At 37.2% G+C, this 20,276-nt stretch overlaps 1 protein-coding gene across 2 annotated transcripts in view; it reads left to right on the top strand.

The window, feature by feature from the left end:
* AP4E1 (adaptor related protein complex 4 subunit epsilon 1) overlaps nucleotides 1-20,276 on the top strand; it is a 59,320-nt gene that overhangs the window by 22,668 nt on the left and 16,376 nt on the right. Inside the window, exons 9-16 of one of the 2 annotated variants that reach the window (XM_045812121.2) lie at nucleotides 3,493-3,615; nucleotides 3,918-4,027; nucleotides 6,984-7,123; nucleotides 8,822-8,934; nucleotides 9,046-9,164; nucleotides 12,778-13,080; nucleotides 15,088-15,202; nucleotides 18,566-18,689. In XM_045812121.2, coding sequence (XP_045668077.2) covers nucleotides 3,493-3,615; nucleotides 3,918-4,027; nucleotides 6,984-7,123; nucleotides 8,822-8,934; nucleotides 9,046-9,164; nucleotides 12,778-13,080; nucleotides 15,088-15,202; nucleotides 18,566-18,689 — 1,147 coding nt within the window. The remainder of the gene's footprint in view (nucleotides 1-3,492; nucleotides 3,616-3,917; nucleotides 4,028-6,983; nucleotides 7,124-8,821; nucleotides 8,935-9,045; nucleotides 9,165-12,777; nucleotides 13,081-15,087; nucleotides 15,203-18,565; nucleotides 18,690-20,276) is intronic. The other variant, XM_045812122.2, reaches the window with a different exon arrangement.

Here is a 20,276-nt window from a genome sequence, read left to right on the forward strand (position 1 = left end):
TGGAGTACAAGGAACAGAACCATCAAAAGTAGATAGACGTGCATTTCCCTGTTTTTCCCACTTAGTGGATATTATATGTAAAATTAACATATGACTGAAAGGTGGAGAAACGAAGGTAGACTGGTTAGGGACCTTGGGATGCAAGGAACAACACCACGGTGAGTACCCTGGGTTTTCTTTTTGCCTCATAGTCCCCAAACTGGGTACTGGAGAGCCAGCAACCTGGAAATGCTGATGGGCGCAGACAAAAATGCCCCAAGAAAAAAGCCTGCTGTCTAGCCAAAGGACTGACAAGAAAAGGGCAAAGTAGCAAGATAGAAAACTTTTAGACAGTAGCCTCTCTCCCAGCCAAGCATCATACAGAACAAATTATATCATGGCAGAAAAGACTAAGTGGAAAGCCAAGAATTGCACCTCACCAGGTGTAACCAGCTTCCCAACCCTCCACTGGACTCCTGGTGGAGAAGCCCAAGAGAAGAGCCAGAATTTCATTCCTGCCAGGTGTTGAGGAGGGGCACACCCTCCTCATGATGTGGGAAGCCTGGATTTCACATATTTAAGAATAGGGGGTTAACAAAGTACCTCTCCCCTCTTTGCTGGGGTGGTGTTAGAGAAGCCTAGTGGAGAGTTGGAGCCTTCACCACTGGTCAGGGATACTCAGGCCACCCCAGCGGTGTCAGTGGAGGCCATGTAGGGAGTACTAGTGAAGTAATGCCCCTTCCTTTCCCAAGCAGGATAGTATCAGCAGATGTTCCCATCCCCCACCCAGAAGGAACAAGGATCCCTTGCTTCTCCCAAGTGTCAAAGGAGAACCTGGGCTTCCACTCCCATAGGGTAGTACCCACATCTCCCTGCCAGAGTCGGATCAGTAGATAGAGATTTACTTCATATGAAAGTGAAGTCTAGTTTGAAGGATATGGTATGAGTGGAACTTCAAATTTTGTGCATAATCCAACCCAAAATACCTATGATAAAACCACAGTGTCAGGAATGTTAGAATGTTATTAACTTTTAATTTGATAATTTTTACTTGATGATATTTTGGTTAGGACGTGGGTTGCTCTAGAAGAGAAAATAAAACTTCACATTGTGTTTTTATGTTTACAAATCCTCAGAAGCACTTTTTTTGAAACCACTGTAGAGGGGAGACAGCAGGGTGGCTGCTATTTCATTTTGTAGACTTATACTCAGATTTTTGTAGAGCTGAGGAATAAAAGGACTTTGTTCCAGTGGAAAAATAATTAACCTGTTAAATTCTTTTTCAGCTCATTTATGCCTAAGTTGACTAATAAGTGCAATTTTCTAACTATTAATTTTACCTGTACTAGCTTTCCAGAAATCTTAATAAGCATCTAAAAAAGTTTAGGTGAGTAATGAGAACCTTTTGTAGTAACACAGATAGCAGAAGAGTTCTGACTGGCAGGGATCTGTAAAGGAAACCATGTCAATTACAGTAGAAAATGGAGCATCATTATTTTTTTTCAAAGATTTTTATTTATTTAAGAGAGAGCGAGAGCACATGAGTGGAGGGGAGGGGCAGATGGAGAGGGAGAAATAGGCTTTCCACTGAGCAGGGAGCCCAATGTGGGGCTCAATCCCAGGACGGAGGTATCATGACCTGACCCGAAGGCAGACGCTTAACTGACTGAGCCACCCAGGTGCTCTGGAGCAGCATTATTTTTAATCTTACTTAGGACTGGCCTGTAAGTTCAGGGTTTGGCAAACTTTTTCTCAGAAGGGGGCCAGGTGGTAAATATTTTAGGCTTTGTAGGTAACATAGGTTTCTGTCATAAATTCTCCTTTGTTTTGTTTTTTCACAACCTTAATTTTTAAAATTTATTTATATTTTTTTATTTTTTTAAGGATTTTGTTTATTTTAGAGATAGTGCGAGTGGGAGGGAAGGGTGAGGAGCTGAGGGGGAGGGGGAAGGAGTGGAAGGGGGAAAGAATCTCAGGCAGACTCTCCACTGAGCAGGGAGCCTGACGTGGGGCTCGATCTCAAGACCCTGAGCTCATGACCTGAGCCAAAACCAAGAGTCAGATACCCAACTGACTGAGCCACCTATGCGCCCCTTTTTCACAACCTTTAAAAAATGTAATTGTACACCTGAGACTAATATAAGTTATATATCAGTTATATCTCAGTAAAAAAATGTAAAAATAATTCTTAGTTCACAGGCTTGCAAAAGTAGAGCAAGGGCTGGATTTAGTAGCGATTTATCCACTTCTGCCTTAGTTGGTAGTCACTTGACCAAGCCTTTCTTTGTTTAGTTCATGAACTCATAAAGTCTCTTTTTTTCATAGCATAGAGTAAGGACATTTTACAGCACAACATCTGAATATACAGAGTCTTTTTTTAGGTTTAATTAACTTACTTTGTAAGTTTTTCTTTAAAGTCCATTCCCTCTTAAAGAGAAATTTATATTTCTGATTTATTTTCTTTCTCTCTCCATAGAAAAGGTTTGTATAAAGCTTTTTACACAAAATTTAGGTGTGAATCAATTGATAGGCAACTTAGCAGTGTAAACATAGCTAGTTGAATACTCAAGATCTGTCTTGTATACAAAAAAGTATCCGATTGTTTTTTTAGGCTTTTGGAAATGGAGAAGTGGTCCTATCAAGGACACTTGGATATGCTTCAACTTGTAGTAGAACTGTTAAGTCTGCTGATTCTATGTCTCCCTTGTCATCGCTGTGATTCCACAGCACGTGCCAGACGTAGTGATAGTTCACTGGATCTTCTTTACCATGGCAAGGCTCCAGCTCCTTGACTCAGGCTCTTCAAAAGAGTTTGAAAAAAATTTTAGTGTCAACTTTGATCATCTATCAGATTTATCAGATCTTTATGTTAGAAAATCAAATTTGGACACTATCAAGATGTTCAGTTGATGGTTCTATGTTCTTTGAGGTTGGCTTTAAAGAACTGACTTGAGGATTTTCATGAAGTGGTCCTACTTTGAAATGAATGCTATAGCATTCTAAAATGATTATATTAAAATAAACTTACATATATTGTTTCTGTGTATAAGTGGTAGAAACTGCCTAAAAACAAATTATTTTAAAGTATTCAAGGAGTGTTGGAAATATCTGTTTGTATAGGAATAATGAACACATTACCTATGTGTCCATTAGAATGTGAACTCCTTAAGGGCAGGGGTTTTTGTCTTTTTTCCCCACTGCTGTATCCATACTATTACAACAATGCCTGGCACATAGGAGGTGTTCAGTAAATACTTGTTTCGTGAATTAATTCATCATTTTTATCTATTAATATATAGATAATTCTCTTTAGATTGTGCTGTGGTAACATAATCCTAATTACTCTAAGCCTGAAAACAATAAGGTTCCTATCTTTGAACATTTTCCATAAATAAGATTTTTTACTAAAACTGACCTTTAATTAGTTTGTTTTGTTGTGAATTCTATACAAGTATGTTCCTTTATTATGCCTTAACGTGATCCCTGATATTTTATATTTTCTTTCTATTCTAGCTATTCTGTTTGAATGTGTACATACAGTTTATTCTATTTATCCTAAATCAGAATTACTTGAGAAGGCGGCCAAGTGCATTGGAAAATTTGTTCTGTCACCTAAAATAAATCTCAAATATTTAGGTAAGATGATTAGATAATTTTTAAAAAAGATTTTACTTATTTATTAGAGAGAGAGAGAGCACGTGCGTGCATGCACACGTGAATGGGGAGGGGCAGAGCAAGGGGAGAGAGAATCTCAAGCAGACTCCCTGCTGAGGGTGGAGCCTGATACAGGGCACAATCTCATGACCCTTAGATCATGACTGAGTCACCCAAATGCCCCAAGTTGATTAGATAATTTTGACAGAAATTACAAAGAGAGCTCTTGAAATTTGCTGGTTATTTGTTTCCAGTCAGTTGTATAACTTAATCTTTGTTTCTAGGACTGAAGGCTCTTACCTATGTTATCCAACAGGATCCCACTCTGGCTCTTCAGCACCAGATGACAATAATTGAATGCTTAGACCATCCTGATCCCATTATTAAAAGAGAGGTAAACTGTTATTTTGAAGAGCGTATGCAGAGTGTTAGAACTTCTAAACTTTTTTTTGGTATTATGAAGAGAATAGAGTAGTGGGCATTGTGTATGTGTATATGTATAGACACAGACATGTATTTTAACTTTTGAGTATATTTTATTCTTTCTACTGAAATTTAAGGAGCTTTTCTAAAAAGGCCTTGTGTCAGTATCCTCACAAATGGATTTAAACTATGAGTTGGAGGATCTGGGTTCAGTTACTTGTATGGATTCATTAATATCTTTTTGGTCCAAGAGAAGAATTGAATTCTGTTTCCAGGTCTTTCTGTTAACACAACTTAAAGTGTAATTTATGACTATTAATATTTGTTCATATTCTCCTTAACATCTGTAAAGTAGGCTAATGCATTCTTTATTAACTATGTAGGAATTTTGAAAGAATTAATAAAAATATCCCCAAAATGATTTGAACTGCTTGGAAGGAAAGTTGTATAATTTACTTAATTTTTTTCAACTTTTTCCTTTTGTAGAATAGTTTCAGTGTCCACTTGAGTGTCCATATAAGTATTTCTGTTAATTTTCATGAAAGAAATTACTCTGTACCTTCATTTAAAATGGTATATGGGACCTATGAGTAGATATTTTTATTTTTTATTTAAAAAATAATAAAGTTAATTTATTGAACATCTAAATTACTTAAAAGCAATGAGTGAAAATAGCTTATTGAAAGAACACTATTTCATTAAGCAATTATAACTTTAAAAGATAAGTTTATACATTTTGAATTTTAAAAAGGTGCTTTTTTTTTTAAGATTTATTTATTTGATAGCGAGCAGGAAAGCATAAGCAGGGGGAGTGGCAGAGGAAGAAGGAGAAGCAGGTTCCCCACTGAGCAGAGAGTCCGATGTGGGGCTCCATCCCAGGACCCCGGGATCATGACCTGAGCTGAAGGCAGTTGCTTAACCAACTGAGCCACCCAGGCGCCCCTAAAAGGTGCTATTTTGAAACAAACGTATTTTTGAGAAATTGTCATCTACATATATATATATATATATATATATATATATATTTTTATGAGAGAGAGAGCAGAAAAGGGGGGGCATAGGGAGAGGGAGAGACAGAAACTTAAGCAGGCATGGAGCCTGGGGTGAGGCTTGATCTCAGAATCCAGAGTTGGACGCTTAACTGAGTGAGTCACCCAGGTGTCCCATATTTTTTCTTTTTGCATTCATATTTTTAATCTTCCCAAAATTGTTACCTGCCTCAAATGAATCTGGGAAGTTTATAGATATACTAATTCCTATGTGTGGGCATCCCAGAAAAATGATAAGACACCAAAGGACAATAACTAATAATTATATGGCTCTTCCACTTTGAACAGACATAGAGCAAGTGTTTTCTTTGTGTGATTGGCTACCAAATTGAACAGAGTTGACTTAGGTACACTTTTCTTATTGCTATATTTAATTTGGAGGCTCTCATTTAAAAATGAGAGTCAAAGGGAAAATAAAATTATCATGTCTGACCTGTTTAAAATTATCAAGTCTGATCTGTTTGTCTTTTACCTGTAGTGAGAAAAGTAGTTTGAATTCTTTGGGGGAAGGTATTGAATATCAGTGGTGCCCCAAGAAGGCACTGCAGTACTGTTTCTTTGGGTGCCACTGTCACATCTAACCTCTATAAGTAATTGCATATCAAGAACTTTGGTCCCTGGGTATGAAGTAGCCTGTTGCTTCGAACTGGGATTCCCTTTCACTGGTTTTATTACCTTTCTTTCTTACAGGGAGAAAGAAGACAAGAAGGAGCTAGCATAAAAGACCTCTAGCCATGCAGTTCCTAATACCATATCCCATGCAGTTCTGGAAATGCTAAATTGCATGGTCTTAGAGTAGGAAATAAATTGGGTGTAAATTATCTAAAAATATATAATGTATACTTCAGAGTCTACAAGGAGCATGTCTGAGACAGCTAGATAAATTGAAAACTATTGATAGGGGGACCTGTGTTTTTGTAGATTTTAAATGGAGCTAAAGATTAACTGAAACAGGTATCTTTTGTACTTGAAATCCTGGCTGTAAAGATTGAAAAATTATAAAGAGCGCTAAAGGTATTTTGAACAAGTTTGACAAATATGATATGTGGAAATTCTTTTGCAGCTAATGTTGTTGATCCTAAAATACCAGTAAATGATACCTTCTCAGTACCGCCCTTGGTCTCATACTGATTTCTGGGAGTTACAATATTTTTAGAACCTTAATGTAGGTCCTCAGAAAGTCCAGCCAAATGGGAGCTTACCATGGTACTGGTTTTCCTTCATCTTACTTGAAGAAGTAAGAGGTATGTTCCTGAGCACTGTGAAAGAGGCTCTAACATGGTTTTTCCTTGCTGCCTGAGATTCTGATAGGGCTTGTAAGGCTTTGAAGCACTTGAGCCACCAGGCTTTGTCTGTTGAGAGGCCATTTGCCCTCAGCTGACAAACCCACTGAAGGGCTGTTTTCTATTGTTTGGGTAGTGTGGAAAATATAGTTTGCAAGACTGGATTTTTGTATGTGTATGTATGTGTGTATATACACATGCACAGACAGGCATAAGTAATACAGGTTTAAATAGCTGTTCTATTTTAAGAAAATAGATTATAAACCCTTTAATTTTTTATTCTTTACATGTCCTTTTATGTAGAATTAGGTAATACTTATTGAGATCAGTAGAAGGCTTTTAGACTTTGAAATTGATCATAATTAATTTTTTTGACACTAGGTTCTACCTTTCTTCAGTTCTTGTGCATTTCTTCAGCACCTATTAACCAACTGCCCAGTTGACCTATGCAAAGTGGGAGAATCAACTGTATTATAAATATTTTATAAGCATATTATATATAAAAATATAAATATATAAAAAATATAAACATGATGTATTTATTGGAATTATGCATAGTTTTATAATACTTTTTTTATTCCTCTTTCTTAAATAGACTCTGGAACTTCTTTACAGAATTACTAATGCACAAAATATAACAGTGATTGTCCAGAAAATGCTTGAATATTTACATCAGAGCAAAGAAGAATATATTATCGTCAATTTGGTTGGCAAAATAGCTGAGCTTGCTGAGAAATATCCTTTGTTTGGACCATGAGTCATGAATACCTTTAGTTACACAGTGACTTTAGAATGATTGGTTTAGGTATGGTCACTTGCAAGTTGAGTTCAGAGATACAGTGATAATTTTTCCCATACCTGATATTTAAGCCTTTCTTATCAAAAACAGGAATTTGTGTAGGCTTCTTAGTGGATAGTCTTTTTCCTGGTTCTTTTCATTTGATTGGTCAGGATTTTTTAAAATATTTATTTAATTATTAGAGAGAGAATGGGGAGAGGGGCAGAGGGAGAGAATCTCAGGCAGACTTGCCACTGAGCGGGAAGCCCAACGTGGGCCTGATCTCAAGACCCATGAGATCATGACCTGGGCTGAAATCAAGTGTCAGATGCTCAACCGACTGAGCCACCCAGGTTCCCCTCAATTGGTCAGTATTATGAGCATAAAGATACAGGAACCTCTGCCTGATTCCTCTTTCAGCGCTGCTTCATCTTTTTTTTTTTTTTTTTCAAGATTTTATTTATTTATTTGCGAGAGAGAGAGCACAAGCCGGGGTGGGGGGTGAAGAGGCAGAAGGAGAGGGAGAAGCAGACTTCCGGCTGAGCAGGGAGCCCAGTGCAGGACTCGATCCCAGGACTCTGGGGTCATGACCTGAGCTGAAGACATACGCTTAACTGCCTGAGCCATCCGTGTGCCCCAGTGCCTCCTTATCTTTGACTTTACTTCACACTTAGTTTCCTTTCTGGTAAAAGTTCTTGTTCTGCAAGGGGGCCTTGGGAGTAGGGATCAGCATGCTAAAATTTATCCTTTCCACTGTTTATACTGGAAATTGTCACAGTAAGGTGTTTGGGAACTCCATTCGCATGTCACTTTTCTTATTTATTTATTTATCTATCTATTTATTTATTTATTTTTTAAAGATTTTAAAAGATTTTATTTATTTTTTTGACAGAGAGACAGCCAGCGAGAGAGGGAATAGAAGCAGAGGGAATGTGGAGAGGAAGAAGCAGGCTTCCTGCTGAGCAGGGAGCCTGATGCTGGGCTCGATCCCAGGACCCTGGGATCATCCCCTGAGCCAAAGGCAGACGCTTAATAACTGAGCCACCCAGGCGCCCCGACATTTGCTTTTTAAAAGTTAGAGTAACTTTGTAGGTCACAAGGAGATCCTATTCTTTTTAAGATGTCTTATTTAAATCTAAGAGTAAACGCACAGTGTTAAGACAGTTGTCTTGGAAATAGCTTAAGAATAGTTTCGTGCTAGCCAGTGCTATAGCTGTAGCCAGCGGAATGATAGAATTTTAGAACTTTAGAATTTTAGAAGTGGAACAGATTAGAAAAGAGGTTAAACAGTTTGTTCAAGTAGACACACCACATTTAAGCCTCTTTGAAGTGTAGATCATTTTCCATTTTTTGTCCTTAGTCAGCTGGAACATTTCATTAAGTTATTTCACACTTATTTATTGGATGCTTAGTTATGTACAAGGAACAGTGCTAGATGAAGCAACATGAACTTAGTTTATTAAGCTTATTAAATAAGCTTTTACTGAGCACCTATTTTACATGAAACTGGAGTATAGAATAATTTATTGGAAGAGGTTAAGAGAAAAATGACAAAGTAGGATGGGTTGGGGGTTATTCTTCAAAAGGTTGATGCAGAAAAGATCATTTTAATAAGTGGCATTTGGAAGTATACTTGTTCTTAACACTGTGGACACATATGCCCCTGATAATGCTTGGTTTATTCAGACAATGAATGCTGTGTTTTCAGTGGGAGGAGATGTCATGCATCCTGATATTCCCAATAACTTTATGAGACTGCTTGCGGAAGGTTAGTAAATTACTGCATTCTGTAAAATAGAGATCCAACAATTAACTGTTTTATTACAGAGTCCTTAGAGAATTTAGTGGAAGTTAAAATGATGTATCCATTTCTTTGTAGGTTTTGATGATGAAACAGAAGATCAACAATTAAGGCTTTATGCAGTTCAGTCTTATCTCACTTTACTAGATGTGGAAAATGTGTTCTATCCACAGAAATTTCTTCAAGTTATGAGTTGGGTGAGCAAAGTACATTAGATCATATGTATTTATAACATTATTTTTTATAAAACCAAATACTAACGATATATTTCCTTCAGAAGTCATTCAGTTCTACTCTGCTGACTCCTTCAGCTGTCAGTTTCTTTCCCAGATCCCAAGATCTGAATCTTGACTGGTGAAGGATCCACTTCCAAGCACATGTGGTTGTTGGAAGAAATCAGTTTGTTGCAGCTATAGGACTGAGGGTTTGAGGTTCAGACTGTTGACTGTAGGCTACCCTTAGCTTCTAGAGCTGCCTTCAGTTTCTTGCATGTGGACCTCCCGACATGCCTCCTTGCTTTATCAAAGCCAGCAAAGGAGATCATCTCTTTGTAAGATGAAGGTCAATGAAGGTCACATTTTATGTAATACAATCATAGGTAATTGCATGCATACTGTCACTCTGTGTATTTTTTGGTGTGCGTATGGGTGAGTTTCTTTAGGGGGAGATTTGGTGAAGTACAACTACTGGATCATAGGATATACATATTTTAATATTTTATACTTTGGCCAAATGTTAGCATGTTAACTTAAATTTTACCCAGATTTTTAAGAATTTTTTTTCCTCAAATATGGGAAAGTTGAAAGACTAGTAGAATAAATACCTCTATACTTTTCATCTAGATTCCCAGTTAATATTTTTAACTACTTTTGCTTTACTGCATCTGTTATGTAGAGCTACCTATGTACAGTGTGTTTTGCGGAGTTATTTACAATAGACTTGCAGACATCATGACACTCCATAAAAAAATTCAGTGTGGATCTTCTAAGATTGACATTGTCCTGTCATAGAACCATTATCATACCTAAGAAATGTAACATTAGTCCATTAATATCACTTACTCTATAGTCCATGTTTACATTTATCCATTTGTCCAAAAAAGGTCTCTTATGGCTGTTTTTCTGCTACTCCCAATCCTGGATCCATTCAGGGTTCACAAATTACATTTAGTTGTCATATTAGCTTCTTTTATTTTATACTGATCCTCAGTTTCTTTTTATTTTCATGGTGCTGATTTTTTGGATGAATACTGTTGATTTATAGAATATCCACCATTGTGAATTTGCCTCAATATTTCTGGTCTGGTAAAACATTTTTAGCAAGAATACTACTTCGACAATATTATGTACTTCCCACTGCATCATCAGGATGCATCTCATATCAGTTCCTCTAGTCATTGGTGATTTTAAGTTTCATTGTTTGGTTAAGATGACTTTTAGATATCTCCATTGTAAAGGTGCCCTTTCTCCTTAGTAATTTATTACTAATCTGTGAGGTGATTCTGTGTGGCTGTGCATGAACATCTTTTCCTCATCTGTCTTTCACCAATGGTTTTAGTATTGGTAATCCTTGCCTACCTGGGTTACTGTATTGGCCGCCATTCGTTTTTTTCCTCTGTGTCACTCCATATATTTATACTGCCTTTATGTCTTTCTGCAACATACAGATTCTGTACAGGTTTTGTTAGATTTATACTTACACATTTCATTTTCTTTAGAGCAGTAGTAAATAAGTTGTATTTTTAATTTTGGTTCCCACATATTTGTTGCTAGTTTATTCAAGTACAATAGATTTTTGTATTTTGATCTTGTCTTTGCAGTCTTGCTTTGCAGTCTTTGCAATGTTGCTGAACTCATTAATCTAGGAATCTTTTTTTTTTTTTTGTAGTTTTCTTGACACCTTGTTAAGAATTTTTACATCTCTGTTCATGAGATTTTTTTCTACTCTGTTGGTTTGGTTTTGGTCTGAAGTCAGGAATGTTCTGGAAAAATTGTATAGAAGAGTGTTGTTTAATTTTTAAGTGTTTGGAAAATTTCCTGTTACTGATTTCTTGTTTGATGCCATTGTCATCAGAGAAAATACTCTGTGAATTCAGTTCTGTTAAGTTTGTTGAGGTTTGTTTTATGGCCCAAGGTATGTCTCACTGTATGCTCTGTGGGTGCTTGAAAAGAATGGGTATTCTGCTGTTGTTGGATGGTGTGTTTAGTAAATGTTGATTAGATTCTTTTGGTGATGTGTTGTGACACAGGTGTTGAGATCTCTAACTATGTGGCCTCCACTGACACTGTGAAGGGGTTGTCTTGCTATGGCTGAGCAGTGGTGAAAGTCCTGACTCTCTACTAGGCTTCTCCTGACACCACCCCAGTGGGGGAGGGGTCCCTCTTTATACCTGGGTAGAGGTGAAGTGGCTTCATATGTGGTCTTCATGGACACTGTGGAGGAGTGGGCCTCTCTACAGCTTGGTGGGGATGAAAGTCCTGGCTCCCCATTGGGTCTTCTCTGTCACCACAGAGAAGGAGGGAATGGGGGTGTCTTTTACAGTTTGGTAAGGGTGGAAGTCTTGGCTCTCTACTCTGTCTTTGCTGGTGTGGGTGGGTCTGTGGTTTTTTCCTGTGCAGTGCTTGGCTGGCGTAGAAGGGTTATTGTCTGAAAGTTTTCTGGCCTCCTGGCTCTTTGGCTAGAGGGCAGGCTTTTCTTGGGGTCGGTTTGTCTGTGCCCATTGGTGTTTCCAGGTTGCTGGCTTACCAGTACCCAGTCTGGGGTGTATGAGGCAGCAGATAACCCGCTGTACTGTCCCAGTGTCCTTAGCAGTCAGCCTTCTTTTCTCCATCTATCGGTGTCTTTTTATGTGTGCTTCATATATAACATCAAGGGTTTTTAGGTGTACTTATTGGGAAGAATAGGGGAAAATGCATCTACTCCATCTTCCCATTAATTTTTGAACTGGGATTGAGATTACTGGCTTTTCTAGAGCTATCTTCCATCTTATTAAGCCACACCAAAAATTTTCTTGCTACTTTAAAAATTGAACTAGTTCTGTTTATTTTTCCTCCTGTTCTTGTTACTAGCTATTAATTTCTCCTTGCCTGTCACCTCACCCCCCCCTTTTTTTTTCCCTGCTGATGCCAATGTTACACCAAAGACATGAAAACACTCCATAAGTAGCACTTAGGAAAGATCTCACACTCCATGAATTATCAGTTTATTAATGTTTCTTAGGCCAGTAGGATTATGTATCACCTAAATAAGTTAAATGTAAGGAAAAGATATGTAACACAGATCAGTGTTCCTCCGAGGTTCTTCCATGGATCGTGTACATCAGACTCAGCTGATGCTGGTTCAGAACGTGTATTGTAGAGCCCCACCACGGACATACTAACTCAGAATATCTGGAGGTAGAACCTAGAAATCTGTATTTTTATGAAATCCCGCAGGTGTCTCTCATGCATATTAGCATGTGAGAACCCCTGGTTTAAGTGCTTATTGCAAAATCAGTAGCAGAATGTGGACATGCTTGTAAAAAGCAATAACCAAACCTGAAGTTCAGAAGAAAGCGAACTTGTAAAGGTATGCTGCTTTATATATCGTTAATGATAAAGATGTGGAAAACCTTTTTGTATCGAGTTCCAACTCTTATATAATTTTGAACCTAAAATGTATAATTTTATCCTTATGTAATAATTCACCATTAGAGTATGTTTAATCTAGAGTAAATTGACTCCAGCAGTAGCTGCTTTGTTTGGATTTCTGAGTACAATTTGCTGTGTAACTTGATATTTCTATATAAACATCTCTTTGTTTTACTGATAGGTGTTAGGGGAGTATTACTACCTCTTAGATAAGGACACACCAGAGGAAGTTCTAACCAAGCTCTACAAGTTACTTATGAATGACTCGGTTTCTTCAGAAACAAAAGCCTGGTTAATCGCTGCTGTTACCAAGTTGACATCCCAAGCACACTCTTCTAACATAGTTGAGAGATTAATCCAGGAATTCACCATATCTTTGGATACTTGTATGAGACAGCATGCGTTTGAATTAAAACACTTACGTGAGAATGTGGAACTTATGAAGAGCTTGCTTCCAGTTGATAAGAGCTGTGAAGACATAGTGGTAAGGCATCTGTATTTTAGCTTTGTAAAAATCGCATTGTCTATAAACAGAATAGTTCTTGCATTTGTGATGTATCTGGAATATATCAAAATATAGTTTCCATAACGTTAAAGATGAAGGTTGGAGTTTTTCTCACATTAGTATGAGAGAATTTGCAAGGTCTAGGTCAGTAGCGACCCTAAATAGTCGGGAATAGAGGAGTGTCTCTTTTGGAGAACTGCAGTGAAGGCATTTATATCTTGTGACAGTCTCTTTTAACAAATATGGTAATTCAAGAATTAAACATTTTTAGTTTCCTTTGAACTTCTCTAATATGTCATTTAATTATTACTGTGTTTTCTTTGAGAATGGAAATAATACTGTTGCATTTTGTCTACCTGGTATCAAACTTCTTTCCCACTTTGGAACCTGATTACCCACCTTTCCTTCTCCCACCTAACTTTTAGCCACCACCCTTTTTAACCTAATGGGCTCAGTTACTACCCACCCTCTGAGTGTATACCGGTCTCTCCCCCAGACTGGCATGAATTAGGAAATTGCCAAAAGGAAGCCAGATTTGTACAAATTTTTATTTGTCAGATGTCATATTGTTGAGAAAGAAGAGAGGAGGGGTAGCATTCCTATTAATTCTGACTCAGATTTTCATGGCTTGTATTCATTTTAAACCTTTGTTCATTGGTTCTTACAGATAGCTCCTCAAGGGCAGAGGCCTTGCTTTCGTATTTGGTAGGCATTCCTGAGACATTCATTGACATGGTGAATAAATATGCTATACACATTATTAAACTAGGAAGTAACCTATTTCCTCTTTCCTCTAGTAGAAGAAAGTGATGATGACATAGCTTCATTTTGTGAGAATCTTAATGAAACTAAACCTTTGTAGGTTCAGAGTGTGACGTGCCACTTAACTCTTTGAGATTCACCTGTTCTTCTAATTATCTGAGCTGTTAGCATACACTTGGCTAAAGCAGGAGAAGCAAACCTGAAGCTACCACTGCCATGTCTTTTTGTGTAGATCTCACTCTTTGCTCACTTTTTCTTTTCTCCTTTTCCCCTTACTCTTTCTTCATCACTTATTTCTTTTCATTTAATCAGTTCTCTCATACCTTTCTATTCCTGCTGAAATTAAGTAATTTTCCATAGATTTGTGAAAAAGCATTTTCAGGTAGAAGAGAATAGGAAAGTCACTGTGGGTCTGAATAATGACCTCCGCATGGTGTTGTATGCACCTTAATCCCTGGAACCTTACCTGGTAACAAGGACTTTGTAGATGTGATTAAGTTAAGGATTTGTGATGAGGAGATTATCTTGGATTGTCCAGAGGCATGATCACAAGAGTTCTTATAAAAGTGAGGAAAGAGTCAGAGAGGAGAAAGCCAACGAACAATAGAAGCAGAGATCAGAGAGATATGGCCACAAGCCAAGGAATGGTGGTGCCTTCCGAAAGTGAAAGAGATAAGGAACTTACTCTCCCTTGGAGTCTCCAGAAGGAACTAGCCTTGGCAACACCTTATTTTTAGCCGCCAGCAGCAAACTAATACAGACCCTGCAGCTCCTGGTGTAGGTGTCTTCTCTAGTAGGTTACAATTCTCATGAAGGCGGGAACTGTCTTTGTCTCAGTCATAGCACCTAACATATGATGCTCTAACATACTGGATGCTCAGTTTATTCTGCAGTGCAGTGAAATTGATCACAACTGCAGATGACCTACATTGTTACATTCATAGCTAAGTGATTTGAATATAGATGTTTTAGAAAGGTAGAGAGTTTGGTAGCACTGGTAGCCCTTTCAGAATTGAAGTTAAAAATTATTTTTAGGACATATGGATTAAAATTAGTTATGGTGAGCACTGTGTTTTGTGTAAGACTGATGAATCACAGACCTGTATCCCTGAAACAAATAATTCATTGTATGTTAATAAAAAGTCAGAATTAGTTATGTGAGTGTACAGTCTACTGTTTAGGGTAAATTTTTTAATTTCTAATTTTTGCTTCACTTTAATATAGGTAGATGCTTCTTTATCTTTTCTGGATGGTTTTGTGGCTGAAGAACTTAGTCAGGGGGCAGCACCTTACAAACCTCACCACCAACGGCAGGAGGAAAAGCTTTCTCAGGAAAAAGGTAATTTTTTGTAGGTCTGTAACAAGCTAAATTATAGGGAATCGTTTTTTTATGCAATTGGTACTATAGTCATGTAATGTAAATAACTGAGGATATTTACTTTTATCATCTTTCTTTAAATCTGCCTGTGACTTGTTTACCCTGATTAGGTCTTTGGATACCCAGAAAAAAGAAGTTGGCCCAGAGATATTCCCAAAGTCTTAGGCTCCATATATATATAAGTGCCATTCTGGAATTTTGAAAGAACTCGAAGGTGGAATTATCATGTTGGGTCACTGTGATAGAGAGCTGATAGATATTCACGCGAGCATGTCTGTGGAGAAGTTTGAAAAAAAAATCTGGTTACCATGGACTAGTGAGTTTCATTTTCATTCTAAGCAGTCTTATATAAACTGTGTTAGAATGCTTCCCTCCAGCAAAATATCTGGTCAGTAAAGTTAGAAACAGCTAAGAAAAGAAAGAATAACTTAAATTTCAGAAATGTAGCCTGTCAGGGAAAGATGCCTGTTATGATTTTGGTAAAGAGGAAATCATTGAGATGTTTGGATGGTGGATGGGAAGTATGCATATGAGTAAATAGAAGACCACTGAATATTATCTTTGTAGGAGTTCAGAATGGTAATACTGAGAAGTTCAATGCTGAAAGCTCTTTTTCTCCCCATTCATAATCTCATGATTTTGTTGAGTACTTTCCAAGCTCTGTGGTAGGCATATGAGTACAACCAACTGGTTGATCTTAAAATGACACCAAAAAAATATAAATTTCAATTCAGCCATCTATTGCCTTCTTCTGACTCTTTCTGCATACTGTTATTTTCCTCCTGCTCCCCACACGCACATGAACTCTTACATGTCTAGTTAACTTTTAAAAAATCTTTGGCCCTGTCATTCACCTCTGTAAAGATCTTGGGAAATTTTCATTGAAGAATGAAAATAATGTGATTTGAAGTTCATTCTCAGCCTCGAGCCTTTCCAGGCCTTCCTTAGATGACAGTGCTTAATTCTGTTGTCTCAGGTTTGGAATTTTATCTGTCTCCAGATGCTGTCCCCTTCTATGTCAATTTTTTTTTCTCTCCACTCTTAAACTCTACCTCTGATTTTGAATTCTTTCTGCTCTTTGCTTAAACTCTTATCTTTACTTGATCTTTGGCTTAAACTCTGATTTTGCTTGTGCATAGGAAGCATTTCTTGAACTCTTCATCGCTGCTTTGTTAACGCAGAGGCTTGATAACTGTCACAGATGCTACTAAAGAGGTCAGAATGGCACAGAAAGTTAAACTACATGATTGAAAAGTTTACGATGGGAGGATTTTCTAGTTGAAAAAGACCTTGGAAGGATTTAGAGAAGTGATTTCTTTTTTTTTTTATTGTTTAATTAGCCAGCATATAGTACATCATTAGTTTTTGATGTAGTGTTCAGTGATCCATTAGTTTCATATAATACTGAGTGCTCATCACCACACGTGCCCTCCTTAATACCCATCACCCCACTCCCGTCTCTTCTGTAACCCTCAGTTTGGTTCCCGGAGTCCAGAGTCTCTCATGGTTTGTCTCCCTCTCTGATTTCTTCCCGTTCAGTTTTCCCACCCTTCCCCTGTGGTCCTCTGCGCTGTTCCTTATGTTCTGCGTATGAGTGAAACGATATGATAATTGTCTTTAGAGAAGTGATTTCCAAACATGATTATGAATCAGAATCACAGAGAGTTTTAAAAAATGATACAGATTTTTGAGCCCTACTGCTGTGTCTTTTGTTTGTGAATCTGTGAAAGCTTGGCTCTATGTGGGAGATTCTACAAAGTCAGCTTGATCCTGGTTATCCCGTCAGCATCTGGAAACTGTTTAGCCCAGACTCTTCACTTTACAGACAGAGAAGTTAAAGTCTAGTTCATGTACCCAGTTCATACCCGATGTATATCAAGAACTCAGTTCTCCTGGTTATTAATGAGCCTATTTTTTTTCTACTGCATGTTGATTTCTCTTCTATATCATTCTTTTAGATATAGAATTTATTTATTCTATCCTAAACTAATGTATTTAGTTCTCTTTAGATTAGTTGCTGTTTCTGGAGGAGACAATATAATAGAATACTTGAGAGTGGACCTCTAGAACCAGGGTATCTGATTTCTTATCTGGCTCTATCATTTTTCCTATTTTTGTGATCTTTTGTAAGTTCATGTTAAACTCTGCTGCAGTTTCTCTAAGATAATAATTAGAGAAGTTCACATTTATATTTTATAAGGCACTTCTTATGATTTAAGAAGGTCCCTTGTATTGTAATCCAGATAGTCCAGAAAGATAAAAATATGCCCGTTAGGATTAGGTATAGCTACATAGCATATTAGAAAACAAACACAATGTAGCCTTATACAAGGTAGAAGATTACTGCTCTTTTCCATTAAAGAAATTCCAGAAGTAGGCAGCCAAGGATTGATGATGCCTTCATGAATGTAAAGGAGGAAGGGAGAGAAGAAAGATGTTTTTTTCTTCCAGGAAGATCCTCCCAGAAGTTGTGCACAGAATGTGTACGTAATTTCATTGGCCAGTGCTCAAGCACATGGCAGAGGAGTCTGGAAATGTCATTTCTTTTCTGGGTGGCGATGTACCTAGCTAAGAAGCGAGGGTTCTGTTACTTAAAGGAGGAGAATGGATATTGACATCTGCTCCACCATAATAACAATATGAATTTTTATGGCTCTTGATTGAATTCATTTGGGAATACAGATTCAAAGGAATCTGAACCTGAGTAAACCGTATTCTTTTTAGTAAGGGAAATTTCACATTGAGGGCTCCATTAGTCCATTCAGTATAGGAATGTGCGTAAGAGCATTTTGTTAAACAAAAGCATGGTTCTGTCTTCATTCATAGCTCATTAAACATTTTTGTCTGGGAGCAGCCACTTTTCAGTGACCTGGTTTATCAGTTGTCTTTCCTAATTGGATATTACTTTAGCTTCTAAGGGTGGTGAAAAGATAAAAGTGAAGTACCGTTGTCTTTGATCAACTAATAGCATGCAAATGGTATAGACATTCGATAAATCATAGCTACTTTATTATTATTACTAGAATTATTTGATTAGATCATCTCAGAGACCCTTCCAGCTTAAAAAGTGTCATTGGAAGGGTGTCTGGCTGGCTCAGCTGGTGGAGCATGCAGCTCTTCATCTTGTGGTTGTAGATTTGAGCCCCATGTTGGGTGTAGAGGTTACTTAAAAAAATAAAATAAAAAAATAAAAGTTTTCATTGGATTCTAACCTTCAGTTATTTTATTTCAGTAGTGAATGGTAACTTTGATAATTTCTGCTTTTCCCCCCTAACTTTTGCTTTGTTTTAAGTATGAACTTCTGTTATTGTTTTAAAATTCTAGTTCTCAATTTTGAACCATATGGACTCTCCTTTTCTTCATCTGGCTTCACTGGACGACAGTCTCCTGCTGGCATTTCTCTTGGTTCAGATATATCTGGGAATAGTGCAGAGACTGGGATGAAAGAGTAAGTTCCTTTCGTATTAAAATTGAGAGCATAGGAGTATTTAAATGTGTTTAAATGTAGAAGCGTCCCTTAAAGCTGAATTCTGCATGGTCTGTTGTTTCAGTTGTTTCTGTTTATTGCTTTCAAGGTGTCGATGTTGTACAAGAGAACTTGTAGAGAGCTTGCTTACTTCCAAGACAGTAATATATATAGGCTTTACACATAATAATGATGTGTGTGTTATTACTGTGTATTGCGTGTATGTATGTGTATGTATGTATGTCTGTATGTGTGTTATACACACATTTATACATATATTTGACATACACATATGTTTACACACACATTTTTTTAAAGAAGTGTGTGAGAACTTTTATACACAGGTGAGTATTCAGCATATCATTCTACATTCCCCATAATCTTCTTACAACCATTTCATTGGAAGATTGGCAGTACAGAGATGAACATAAAATAAGATGACTGACTTCATTTAAGTAAGCTGTATACTTTGCTCAAAATACCTCTGGAGCTGCTTTCCTGCCACCATGAAAATTGGTGATACATTTATCTAAATGTCTTCTGTGGAGCCAAATCTTCAGTCTTTTTAGGTAGATTTTTATTTTGGAAATAGAAGTAAATTTTAGAAATGTGACTAAGTTAAAAAAGTGAGATAATATATATAAAGTGCCTCATAAAATCCAGTGCATAATAAGTGATTGATACATGGTAGCTGCTACTATTAATACTAATTGTCATTGCCATCATTATCAATATCCAGAAGCTGAGTTAACCAAATGAAATTAGTGATCATTCTGGGTAACTTTGGTTATTGATGTGACATAAAGTAATGAAAATGGCTTCCTTGTTTGTGAAGGAGCTTCTAAAAGAGTTAAAAAAAACTTTTTAAAAATTTTATCACAGTGTAGTTAACATGCAGTGTTACGTTAGTTTCCGGTGTACAATATAGTGATTCACCAGCTCCATATATTATTCAGTGCTTATTAAAAAATGTTTTGAATAATGGTAGCTTTGTTGGAATAAATGAAATAAAATCTCAAAGGTGGCAACTTTGAAAGATGACATTTGAATTTTGAGTCCTCATAGGTTCATTATGGAGTCACTCACTTTATTTTATGTTCGTCTCTGCATTTGTCAGTCTTCCAGCACGATGGTTGGAAGAATATATACCAGAAGAATGACACATAGATGATGAGGAATATAGGATGATATGCTGAATGAAATTCTCTTTCTTAGCCTTTTTTCCTGCTCTGTTGACACCTTTTTCTTTCCCAGACATTTAATTTTGGTATTCCAAGTATGGGGAACAGATATGATTTGTGAGCATTTGAATGTAGAGGTGAATGGAAAGTGCCCCAAACAGAACAGCGGGACAAGGGAAGGAGAGGACAGGAACCCTCTAAACGCAGGGAGGAAACTAGGTCTCTTTTACATGCACAACAGGTGACAGCATCTGTTTGTTTAGTACTGAACTAAGATCTGGGGGACTTGACGATCCTTGTAAGTCCTATACATATACATGTACTGCTCTGAGAGAAATGACATTTGGCAGAGCTGCTAAGGAATAATACATATGCTGTGTTACCATGA

The sequence above is a fragment of the Ursus americanus genome, chromosome 36, assembly GCF_024610735.1.
Source record: "Ursus americanus isolate L20-20 chromosome 36, mUrsAme1.1.p, whole genome shotgun sequence".
NCBI lineage: Eukaryota > Metazoa > Chordata > Mammalia > Carnivora > Ursidae > Ursus > Ursus americanus.